Source organism: Neophocaena asiaeorientalis, unplaced genomic scaffold, assembly GCF_003031525.2.
Source record: "Neophocaena asiaeorientalis asiaeorientalis breed wild unplaced genomic scaffold, Neophocaena_asiaeorientalis_V1.1 scaffold70, whole genome shotgun sequence".
Classification (NCBI taxonomy): domain Eukaryota; kingdom Metazoa; phylum Chordata; class Mammalia; order Artiodactyla; family Phocoenidae; genus Neophocaena; species Neophocaena asiaeorientalis.
Genome location: NW_020175410.1, coordinates 8878567 through 8891801, shown reverse-complemented (window position 1 = coordinate 8891801; position 13235 = coordinate 8878567). Strand labels below are relative to the sequence as shown.

Genomic DNA, 13235 nt, shown 5'->3' with positions numbered 1-13235 from the left:
AAGAACCCTAAAGTTCTATTTCTTTGCAACTGTGGTACCTCTTGAAGACCTGTGGTTCTTGTTGATATAAATATACTATATGAAAAAAAATGGGGGGGCATTTTATTTACATCCCCCCAGGTACCATAATCTAATTCATGATGAACTCGGGACCTCAAGGTGAGGAGACCATGAGATGCCCTCCAGTTAGCTCACTGCCTTGAGGAACTTCAACTGTTACACAAGTTAACACCTGAGTTATCTGGTATCTTCTTCGTGGTACGTTGTAAGGATTTATTCCTTATCATCCGGCTTTTGAGTTTGAAGAAAATGAGATTTCATAAAGTAAACATGTTTGTAGTTAGGAAAAGAAATGCATAAGGATTCACTCTGAAATGGATTTTGTTCCTCTGAGCTTTGTAAGGAGAAGAGTGTCAAGTGCATGAGAGCTCTTCCAGAGTTCAAGTTAAGCTACTGAGATCCTAAACCTAAGCATTTCTCTTAGGTCCTGAAATACTTACCTTCCTGCCAGGCAGGCCATGGCCTGTCACGCCCTTTGGCCCTGGGAAGTCTTGAGGTCCTTGCTCCCCCTGCACTCAATATGTGAAAGGGATGCTCCTGTTAATTTCCCAAGATATTTCTCAGAATATACTTTCGGTCTGATACACATCTGCACTTTCAAAACTGCATTATCTAAATTTGGGAGGAAATACACATATAAGTCAGATGGGCTCAATACTTTGCTAGTAAAAATTTAACTACTTATCTGGGGTGGAAGTGAGGGAGTTGGTTTATAGCATTTGTCTGTTTCTGTGGTGTAAATACTTCCGCCTTTGCCAATTTCAAACTGTGAACTTGACATCAACCGGTTCACAAGTAACAAGCAGCTGTTACTGATATTTCAGTCATGATATTACTGGTAATTTTTATAATCTTCTTTACATTTTCTATATTTTTGATATGTCGAAAGCATGTATTATCTTAATAATGGAGTACAAGAGGATTGAACAGCATCTCTACCCAATTAATGCCCAGGAATGTTTAAGTAATTCACTGTACACTCTTTGTTCCATACCTGATCATTTGTAGCAACGTAAATCCATTTATCTAAATTCAATACCTCCTAAATTTGGAAAATAAAAATCTTTTCCTTTCAGTACTTGTTTTTAACTTTCCCCATCATACCTTAACATTATCTGCCGTTCCTGTACCCCCATCTTCAAAACCACACAGGTTTAAAAGGTGTTCATGATGTTGAACATGAAACAGGAATAATCACTAACAAGTATACAGCTGATGCTGCTTGGATCAGCAACCCCTACTTTAGATCATTATTAGCAATGAGTCTGTGGCAAAGGTTTGAAGGACCATGGGCTCCCGGGATTTGATTTGCTTACCTTTAGCATCTTTCTCAAAGGTATCCTGACCATGCCCACTAGAATCACTGGTATGCTCAATAAAAACCTCAGACCAACTTAATGAGAATCAAAGATGGAGGTAGGGGTATAATATGCATTTTGCCATAGGCTTGCGAAGGCTGGAGATCCGAAGCTCCAGAGGCAGGATGGGCTTTAGAAGGTCACTCCTGGAAGGGGCCACAGAGGGTTGCTTGGAGACCATTGTAACTTCAAATATCAGCATTCCTGAGCCCCTTGTCGTAGCTCATTGACTTTCAAGCTTTTTAAAAACAGAACCGTTTCTTTTTAAAAGTGTTATAGTGAAATATTTCAGACACAAAATTTTATGTGGAAAAAGACAAACACTGATATAACACCATATTAAAAACTTAAATAGTACAGATACCATTGAAATCCCCAACGTACCTAATCCCCTTCCCTGAAGGAGAGAGGAAACCTCTCTCTGAAATTGATATGCAACACTCATATCTACATTTTTATGCTTTAACTACACATGTGTATATTCTAAAACAATGCACAATATTGTTTTTTATATTTAAACTTCAAATAATCGATACATTTATGCATCTAATTTCTATTTTAAATCTCAACACTATCTATTTGAAATTTACCTGTGTACATATATGTAGTTCTAGTTTGTTAATTTCCTCTGCTCTACAGCATTCCATTAAATAACTAGACTACATTATCCTAGTGATGGGCATTTAGATTGTTTCCAGTATTTCCCTATTACAAATAATGCTTCAGCAAATAGTCTTGTATATATCTTTGCACACATCCCTAGGAGAGAACTCTTTCATTGTAACAAATCTTATACAGTAGAGTACAAAATAAAATGAATATAAGTGGAGATTCTCTTGTTGGTAAATGAAGTGCTCAGTTCTTCCTGCATCCATCCCTATCCCCTAGCCAATCTGGCTTGGCTAAACTCTGAGGCCCTTTTCATCTCTGTCATGTAGTATTTCTAAATGGACGGCAGGTAGGGGGGTGTAGTTTTGCCTCCTCATTTAAACTCCAGAGGTCTCATAGCAAGTTCTTTACTGTGGTCAGATTGCAGAGAACTCATTTACTGAATGTCTTTTTCACCCTATTAACACTTGAGCCAAACACAACGCTCTAGCATAGAGGGCTCACAGTGAATATTTATGCAGTGATGTGCACAGATGTCTCAGGTCTATCCAAGGAGACTCTTCCCTGAAGAAGGAGTGCCCCTTGGGTGCTTAGCTGGCTAGAGGAGACAGGCCGGGATCATTGGTCTGCTTTATTCACTTTACAGTACAGTCCCCAGGAAACCTGGAGCCCCAGAAACTTGGATAGGGATTAGAGCCAGTTAAGTAAGCCCCAAACAGTAAAGCAACACTCTGATTCCAAGCTGGAGATTCTAGCAGGACAAAGTAGAGGAGAAAAATCTGTTCTGTTTCTAAAGATTACACTGCCAACACAGGTGTAATGAAGAGGAATAGGTGGGAATATATGGGTAACACAGCCCAACCTCATTACACTTACTGGAAAACATGCTCTACCAAGAGTGATCTGCAGCCTTATCTTGAATATGAAAGATAGAAGGGTCTGTCTACATACAGACTAGCCTGTCATACAGATTAGGTAGCCAGCCCACAGAGTGCGATGAAGATTCCTGCCTGAGATGCTGCCATTCTCTGTTCTCATTCAAAAGAAAATTAAAAACAAAAATTACACGGAAGGTATCCTCTGAAGAAAGATGTATCAGTAAATGACACTTCGGCATAAATTAGCGATCTCAGATTTTTTGTGGAGGGGAATAAGGACATCTTCATTCAACCAGGTCCCTGGTTGAAAGGTGGTTTGGGGTTGTCAAGGCTATGCTTGAGAGCACGGGTACCTGAGTTGCGGGGTCAGGAGGGTTCCTAGCCAGGTGTCGGGGAGATTAAAGGTTCTTGGGAGAAATCTGTAGCTGGCTTTGTTCCAACCCCAGAGGACAGAATCGTGTGAAAAACAAAGGGGCTGGGCCTATGGCGTGATGGTGAATTATCACTGGGGATTTTATATTTAGAAAAAGTGGGTTCAGAAAGAACTTGATACCTTTCTGACAATTATTCAGAATAAGTATTTATTTTACAACCTTTTAGACTCCCACAGCAGCTAATCTAGAGCATGTTCAATAAATGTTTATGACTGACTAGGTGCTTTTGAGAAATGACACAATTTTCTTGTGAAGTTAAAAGCTACTATGGCTTCATTGCCACGCCCTGGCGGGAAAAGCCTCAGAATAGCCAATTATCATGTTAGAATCAGCTCCATGTTCAGGAATTTATTTTGCATTACTTCATAATATAGACATTTTATATATAATTGTTAACATTGTACTTATTCCAGGCAGCTGGGTTTCCCTATAATAAAGGCTTTTTTTTTTTCTTTTTAATCACCAGTTTCCCTTCAAAATACTTGAAGGCTTCTTAAGTAGACTATCTGGCTGAAAGCCTTTAGCAAGTAAGTCCATGCCTTGGCTTGGCAGAGGTGAATACTACCCAATCAGATTTTTTTAAACTTACAAGTCTCAGGAAAATGATAGGCAGTGATTTCAGGATGGGTCAGAAGCCACTGCACAAAAGAACCTGTCTATCTGAAGATATATAATTAAGTCCACATTTCAAACCCAGCTTCTTAACCACTATATCTCAGTCTGCTAAAGTTGCGATCATTTTAATTTTGCAGATGATTGCTTATTCTCTGGGAGAGAGAGTTCTAAGGATAATGCACAACTACCTGAGTATTTTAATAGATTTGTGTGGCGTGCGTATTACCGGTATGTCAGGAAACAACAGTGTTTCTTTCCAAATGTTTTCTCAGTAAGGTGCTATAAGGAAAAAAAATCAAATTCATAGATAGATGAGCCAAAAAATATAAAATGGATGTCTGGCTTCCTCTTAGGATGTAGAAAACTAGGCTGCTTTTATTCTTAAAACCTCACCAAAGTGGCTAACTAATCTATGAAATCGCAACTTTCCTTGAATCTACCATAGAGCTGTGGTTGCAGAGCCACCAGCTTACACAAAATCTAAGGAAACACAGGCTCCTCCAAGGAGAGACAGGACATGGGCACTTACCTGCTGGTGATGACTGATGTCATACAAGCTAATAAGAAGAATTCAGCTAAAATTCTTAACAAATTGCTGAGTGTGGGTTAGTTGGAGAAGACAAAACTCCTGGGAGCTCCAGGCACAAGGCAAATTCATACCCACCCACCCAGTCTCTTCTGGGACCTCACCAGTGCTCAAGAGAGAGACTGGGGACAGGGCAAGTCCCGAAGTTTCCTTAGTGGGGCAGACCTAGGGGAGGGAGGCAGCAGCCCCCCAGGGGAAGGCCCGAAGCCCCCATGGGACGAAAATCAAGACAGCTAGGGGAAGTGAAGCAAACCTTTAGGGCACAGATGACGATCCATGGCAGCTGAGGGAAGGAAACAGACTAAAGCCTGCAGGAATGAATCCTGGGCCTGGACATTTAGACACTAAAGGTCCTCTCTCTATGGCCCTCAGGGCAGAGTCTTTTTTAATAACCCAAGAACTGTCAGCCATGTATGGCAAGGGTTTTCAAAACAGCTCCCGTGGAAATTTCCATGAGCTGGACCAAGATGCTACTAACATTAATATTGATGACTACGTTCATTTCCTATTGCCCCTATAATGAATGACCACAAATTTAGTGGCTTAAAATGACATAAATTTGTTCTCAGACAGTTCTGGAAGTTAGAAGTCCAGATCAGTTTCACTAGGCTAAAGTCGAGGTGTTGGTAAGGCTGGTTTCCCCTGGACACACTGAGGGGAGCAGCTGTTTCCCCTGATTTCCTCAGCTTCCAGGGGTCACCTGTGTTCTTTAGCTGGTGGCCCCTTCCTGCATCTTCCTCCCCTTCATCACCTCTGATTGCATCATCACATCGCCTCTTCCACAGTCTCTTCTCCCTCTGTCTCCCCCTTTATAAGGATACTCATGATTAAATGTAGGGCCTACAAATAATCCAGGATAATCTTCCCATCTCAAAATACCTAACTTAATCACATCCGCAACCTTCCTTCTGCCATGTAAGGTAATATTCACAAATTCTAAGAATTAGGACGTGAACATTTTTAGGGGCCATTATTCAGCTGACCACAGTGGCTTTTTCCATATTCGTGCTAAAAGAAAGCTAATTATTCTAATTTTTTTTTTTTTGTAATTTACCTTAGTGTAATTCAGTTTAAACAGTACCATGAATGTGTGTATGTACAAGTTAATTACCTTCTAGGGGTGCTGAGTTAACACTTGAAATACTGTAATCAGTAGTCCACACTTCAAAGACAGGTGACTCACGCTTGCTATCTGAATTGGCTCCACAAGGATGAGAGAAACAATTTATCCCTGAGGGAAAAAAGGGGCGTTCAAGACGTGCGGTAGCTGGAAGTGTCGTATAGGCCCTTTCCTCTTTCGTAAGTCGGGTATAATAGCCAGGTGGGCCCACACCCCCATGAATGCTTCTGGTAGAGTACCTTAAATTCTAGAACTCATTCAGAACAGCTGCCTCTTACCCTCATCCCATAATAAAGAATCCTGTCAGGGCTTCCCTGGTGGCGCAGTGGTTGAGAGTCCGCCTGCCGATGCAGGGGCCACGGGTTCGTGCCCCGGTCCGGGAAGATCCCACATGCCGCGGAGCGGCTGGGCCCGTGAGCCATGGCCACTGAGCCTGTGCGTCCGGAGCCTGTGCTCTGCAACGGGAGAGGCCACAGCAGTGAGAGGCCCTCGTACTGCAAAAAAAAAAAAAAGAAAGAGAATCCTGTCACCTGATCTGATTAAGAGGTTAGTTGGTCATAAGAACATTGTTGTCCTTGCCTCAGTGGGATCATTTCAGGCAAAGTACTTGTTAAAGTACTTAAAGAGATAGAATGGAATTTGGACCCAGTTTTCACTACATGTTTTTGTGCCTACTTGTTAATAAGTAGCTGAACATAAGGTAGAATTCTGTCTGAAACTTGCTTTAATTGAAGCATGGCACCTAACAGGAAGTTTGTCTAGGAGAAGGCAGGTCACTCCTGCTGACTTCTAATCTTCAGAGACTACCGACAGTCACTGAAAAGAATCTGACAAATTGTGAATGTCCATAGTGGCCTAGTTCAGCTCACAACAGTCATAGCCAAATGTGCTCGATTTGGCCATATTTCCCCCCAGTCATTTTTCTTAAACTTTTAGTCCCTATTTCCATTTTTCTGTTTATAACTACCAGCAGATGATAAAGTAATGAAACAAGTAGCAACATGAATATTTGCAAATAATTTCGGCAAAAGCCAAGCCACTTCACGGGACTCTGTTTGTTTCACGGACACGTGTGCTCACTGTTGGGATGTTCTATCCAACTCACAGAATTTAGTCCCGTTTTCCAGTAACAAGATGGTTCTTAGCATAAAATCTAGAATTAAATACACTGATAGGTCACAGTGCAAAGAGTATCATAGCTTCGAGGGTTTTCATCAGCTGGATTCAGTTGCATAAATTGACTTATCCTGTCCTCCTGCCTAAAGAGCCTTCTGTAAAACCTGCCAAATTTCATGAATATCTTGCGTGGCCTTTGAATACACTTGACCACAAATGATAACTACAAAATGACACGGTCGGCTTTATGGCAGCTCCTCTGCTAGAGAGAGGGGACTCTGGATGCTCCCTTTGCTGGCCATCTCCATGGTGCAACCTGCCGGTTTCCCTCCTGAGTTTCTCGTGGTTGGTTTGTGTCATCATCGGTGTGTGTTTTAGAACTCCGGTGTCTCTCACGGTACTCTCTGTGCCCTCAAGGCAGATGTTTGCCTTGGACCCTTATTCCTGTCCACATCCATGGTGACCCTCTGGGGATAACCCCCCGTTCTCTAATCGCCAGTCTTACCCCGGTCTCTAAGCTCCAGGCACGTAACATGATATTTGCTCTCTAGACCTTTCCTGCTGCTGGCCATTTCGGAACCAAAACTGTCAAATACAGAAACTCTCCTTCGCCACATCTGCCTTTCTTCCTGGCTTTCCCTCTTTCCCTCACCTCTCAGTCTTCCAGGCTTGGGGTTCTTTTTCCGTTCTGACCTAATCAGTGCTCCCGGAACACGTTCATCCCATCTGTGGGCAAGTCCCAGCCCACCAAGCGCGTCCCAGGAGTCTTCCCTGTCTCGCCTTCCCCCCAGTCAAGAGTAATTCCCCCAGATCTACCCACCCCTCTCCTGTAGCCTGTCTCAGAACAGGTTTGGATGCTCGTATCCTGTCTGCCCTGCTCATCTAAAACTCCCAAAATCTAAGCACTTCATTTTATTTATCTTCCCACCCTCTGAGGTACTAATTCCAGGGTCCTGCCTATCGCCCTGAGCTAGAGACAAGCCAGCTTGTCTTGTGGAGGCGAGCCATCTCTTTGGCAGAAGTTGCCTAGAGACCATGCATCCTAATCTCTGTCTTGTTGAGCCTCACAAACCCCCATGGGTACCTCGGTAAATTTCATGATGAGCATTTGGGATCCATGTGGAAAAGAGATAACAAAGTAGAGATGCATGGAAAAGTACCAGCAGAGATTTCCTATTGTGGGTCAACCAAAGGAGGTACTGGGTTGGCTAAGAAGCTCACTCAGGCTTTCTATAAGATGGTACCGAAAACCCGAACGAACTTTTGGGCCAACCCATTATTTATAAGCAGGTCGACTTTATTAATATCTCCTGTGGCACTAGCCCGGGAGACAGTTGAACAAAGCAGGTGAGGAGTTTGCTACAAGTCAGAAAACCACAGTGACTCATTGAAGAAGGCTTCTGGTGACTGCACAGGCCTCTCCAGCCGGGCTGCGAGGGGGCAGGCACAGTGGGAATGCTGGCCTGTGCAGCCACAGCTGTTACCACAGCAGCAGGACATGGAGCCTCCTGCTTCCGGGCCTCCTGGCCCAGTGTTCAGTCCCTGTGTATAAGTTTGCTGAATGAAAGGATTCCAGGAAATGGTATATGCTTTCAAATTACTCTTCTCTTTTCCATATATCCCTTCATTAACACACAAGAATTGACCCAGAAGCAGCAGTGAGGTAGGCTGAATAATGGCCACCAAAGCTATGCAGGGCCTAATGCCTGAAACCTGTGAATGTTATCTTGCTTAGAGGAGAGAAGGTTTTGGCAGATGTGACTAAGTTAAGGATCTTGGGTGGGGAGATTATCTTGAACTATCTGGGTGGGTCCTAAGTGCAGTCGCAAATAGTCTTACAAAAGAGAAGCAGAGAGAGACTTAGCTGGCAGAAGAGAAGAAGGTCTGGTGATTGAAACAGCAAAACAGAGGCGGAGAGAGAAGATGTAAACCACTGGCTTTGAAGATAGAGGAAGGGGCCATAAACCAAGGAATACAAAGAATGTGGCCCCAGACTCTGGTAAAGCCAAAAGGAAATAGAATCCAGCCCCCACCCCCAGTTTCTGGACTCCCTGTCAATGCCTTGACTGTAGCCCCATAAGATTCATTTTAGACTTCTGAGCTCCAGCACTGAAAAAGAATAAATTGATATTGTATTAAATCACTGAATTTGTAGTAGTTTGTTACAGCAGCCATAAGAAACTATCACGGATATGAATCTTATGGTTCCTCCCACCTTTAGCAGATCAGATCACAACACAGAACATTTTGCATTAAATTACCAAGAAATAATTTGGCTCAGAAATCATTTGTATTTCAAGTTGTCAGAAGGTGAAAATTCGAACATTGAAATGAGGAGGCTGTGAGCTGCGCCCAGGGTGGCTTTGGATTTTGCAGGCAAAGACTGTTCTCTGAGAAGTGATGCTCTTCTATGGCTTTTCTCCCTCCAGGAGAGAAAGCAATGCTGAAAAATATTTCACACCAAAGGGAAGTCAGTGTATGACTTTGCCTTTGCAGCATAGTTGGAAATTGGCAGAAGGCTATGAGTCACTGAGGATGATGGTTGAGATTCAACAAGTCCATCCCTTCTAAACTTGCCCTGGCTCAGATGCACATCACCTGTGGACTAAACTGTTACAATACCTTCTTAATCCATGTCTTTATTTCTGCTCCTATGCCTCTATACCAGAGATTCTCAACTATGGGGCAGGGGGAGGAGATGCTACAGGAGACCCAGAGGATGCAATGGGAGGAGCGTATTTCCAACTACACAATCCACCTCCTACCCTCACACCACTACCTAAAAAGAGAACAGTGAGAATAGTTGCTGATGGAGTGTTCTGGACATGTGAATGGTATGGAGGCAAAAGAATGAGAAGCATTGTTCCAAACTAAATAACAAATATACGAAAACATTCAACTGGCTGTGTCACACCTATTCTTAAAACTCTTCCAGGTTTTATACCCAAGAGAAAGGAAAACATAAAAATGTGCCCACGGATGGTCATGACAGAATTATTTACGATAGCCAAAAAGCGGAAACAACACAAATGTTCAACAGAAGACAAATGGATAAACAAAATGTGGTATATCCATACAATGCAGTATTATTTGGCCATAAAAAGGAAGTTCTGATACAATATGGATGGCCCTTGAAAACATTATGCTAAATGAAAGAAGCCAGCCACAAAAGACCACATGTTATGTGATTCCATTTATGTGAAATGTCTGTAATAGGCAAATCCATGGAGACAGAAGGTAGATTAATGGTTGCCTGGGACTAGAGGTTTAGTGGGAAGGGAATGGAGAGTGACTACTATGAGGTACGGGGTTTCTTTGGTGGATGATGATAATGTCCTAAAATTAGGTTGCATTGCTAGTTGCACAATTCTGTGAAAATCCTAAAAATCATTGAATTGTATACTTTAAACAAGTGACTTGCATGGCATGTGAATTACATCACCATAAAAGTGAGCTTTTAAAATAAACAAACCCTTCCAGGCCTTTCTATCATCAGAGCAGTGGTTCTCAAAGTTCGGTGTACATCAGAAATATCTGTAGAGCTGGTTAACACAAGGGCTATGGGGGTCTACTCTCAGAGTTACCACTTCATTAGGTCTACGTGGGGCCCAAGAACTTGCATGTCTAGGTGATGCTGATAGAGCTGGCTGGCGGCCGTGCTTTGAGAATCACTGATTGATAGACTCCAACTGAAGTTCTTCAGCTCAGCCATGAAGGTTCTTCATAGTCTGGCTTCCCCTGTTTTGTAGCCTATTTCTCTGCAGGCTTTATCTCATCTTAACCTTAACTCATATAGATCTATTTCTGGTTCCCCCATACTTTTTGGCCATATATTGGGTGTCATTTTATCCCTAGTGTCTAAACCATTGCCTGGCACAAAGCAGATATGCAGTTAATGTTTCTGGACCATTCATTGGGCCCAGATCACCCCAGCACCCAAACATCTCACACAAACAGGTAACTACTTCCTCCTAAAAGCTGGTGCTACTGCCTGTCCAAATCCCCTGGGATTGGGGCCATAAAGAAAAAGGAATGGAAAAGCCAAACAGTCTTCATGAGGCATAAACCTAGAAATTCCAAATTTATCAAAATATATAAGCCATGCTTCCTTGAACAGACAGCCAAAGGGAAGATGCTGGTTAGATTTACCTAACTTCAGTATGCACAGCCTTCAGAAACATCAAGAGGAAAATGTAGGGTGAGAGTCTTTTCTGTTAAGTGAACCGAGAAGTACAGCAGGCAGCTTTATACATAAGCAGAAGGGAGCAGTTCCAGCTGTCACAATGAATGTCTCTTAACTGTCACACCTTTAGGTGTGAAGCCTGGTAAAAAAAAAATGATCTTCATGTGATTCTGGGGAAAGGGAAATGTGTTTAGACTACACATTACATGTTTAATTAAATCGAAAAGAATATACCAATGTGACATTAAGCCAGGCCTTCCCTTAGGCCTAAGTTATTTCCTATCAGTATGTTTGGTGAGACCCATTAACTTGTGTGGTGCACCGAAAAAAAAAGACCCAGGGGTGGATTTCACCCACACTTCATCCTGTGATCTCCAGCCACACCGCTGACCTCCAACCCACTGTAAGCAGAGTGCCTGCTATGCCAGCACCCTTCCAGATCAGGCCCCTGGCCTCCCTGACACTTAAATTGCTGCCCCTCCCACCGAGAAATTCTGGAGGTATGGTTGACACTGGCACTGAAAAGCCATCATGGACATAGATTGCTTTTAAACGCTGGTAGTTGAGATGTGTGTTACATGTTACATGCCTATCAGGATGACAGCTACTGAAAGACAGTAGCATTCTATAAGCTGGTTATTCTTTACCAGGAAAAAAAAGCACAGAAAGGACTAACAGCTAGTTGCCCTCTTAGAGTATTTCTTTCACCAGAGGATTCACAGTACTTGCTCATCTATGTGTCTCCTTCTGGATATCCTACGGGGATTAAAGGAGTAATATAAAGTCCTCTGAATTCTTTAAACAAGAGTATTATAGGTTTATTTCACTTAGCATAATGTCCTCCAGGTTGGTCCTCGTTGTCACATATGGCAGATTTCCTTCTTTTGTGAGGGCGGTGATTAGGAATCTATTAGATGTTTATACCACATCTTCTTAATTCATTCACCCCTCAATGGGCGTTTAGGTTGTTTCCATATCTTGGCTATTGTGAGTAGTGCTGCAGTGAACATAGGAGGGCTAAGTGAAATACTAATACAATACAATACATACTAATACAATACTGCGTGATTGTACTTATATGAGATAACGAAAATAGTCAAACTCACAGAAGCAGAGTAGAATGGTAGTTGCCAGGGGCTCAGGGGAGGGGGAAATGAGGAGACAACGAGTATAAAGTCTCAGTTATGCGAGATGAATAAGTCCTAGAGATCTGTCGTAAACATCATGCCTAGAGCTAACAATACTGTGTTGTACACTTAAAAGTTTGAGTAGATCTCATGTTAATTGTCCTCACAATAAAAAAAAATTAAAAACTGAAATAGCTGAAAATAATGATGTGTTTTAAAAAATGGAAAAGATAAATATATCCAATTCTGTTTTTCAAGAAAATAAAGAAAATTATGTTAATTTTAAAAAGTTGAAAGAATAAAAGTACAATGGAGGCTTATGGTTAATAATTCCTATAGGCTGTCCTCAACCCCATTCATTTATATGCCCTGTTTTCCTTTCTCATTGCTTTCAACTTAGCATGGTAGTAACTATTCCTGACAATTCAGATGCAAGTTTCAGAGGGGCAGAAGTACTCATATATGGAAATTTTTCTCTTGATTTTTCCCTGTAAAACTCTTCTAGACTGTCTTCATAAGCTGCTTAATGACAACCTAAGAGTTGTCCTTGCTATACCACGGAACACACAGATGTGGGTGGCATATCTGAGGCCAAGAAACAAAATGAAATATTGTGAAAACAAAGTCACAGTCTCCTATAAAAACATATCTTTTAAGAAAATTCTGTTATTAACAAAGTTAACTCAGGCTTTAATTGCATCATGCTTGCTTCAAGGCTAAAGCAAGAAAACACTTGAGTTAACATTTAACAGTAAAAGAGACAAATATGGTATAATGAAATTATATTCACAGATTTTTATAAGCCTAGATTCGTGCTCACAGTGAAGTTGAAAACCACATCAAGGGATTAGCAGCAGCAGAAAAATTCACAGGTCGGCAGGTTTCAGTCCAACATAAAGAAGAAAGGTCTACCAATTATAGCTATAGAGAAAGCCTTTCAAAATATAGTGAAATGGGGCTTCCCTGGTGGCTCAGTTGTTGAGAGTCCGTCTGCTGATGCAGGGGACACGGGTTCGTGCCCCAGTCCGGGAGGATCCCACATGCTGCGGAGTGGCTGGGCCTGTGAGCCATGGCCGCTGAGCCTGAGCGTCCGGAGCCTGTGCTCCGCAACGGGAGAGGCCACAGCAGTGAGAGGCCCGCGTACCGCAA

General features: G+C 42.2%; 1 protein-coding gene across 1 annotated transcript in view; it reads right to left on the bottom strand.

The window, feature by feature from the left end:
- Window positions 1-13235, bottom strand: part of COL28A1 (collagen type XXVIII alpha 1 chain) — a 156924-nt gene that overhangs the window by 28132 nt on the left and 115557 nt on the right. The window contains 1 exon segment of the mRNA XM_024767109.1: window positions 501-569. Within this exon segment, the coding sequence (XP_024622877.1) occupies window positions 501-569 (69 nt within the window).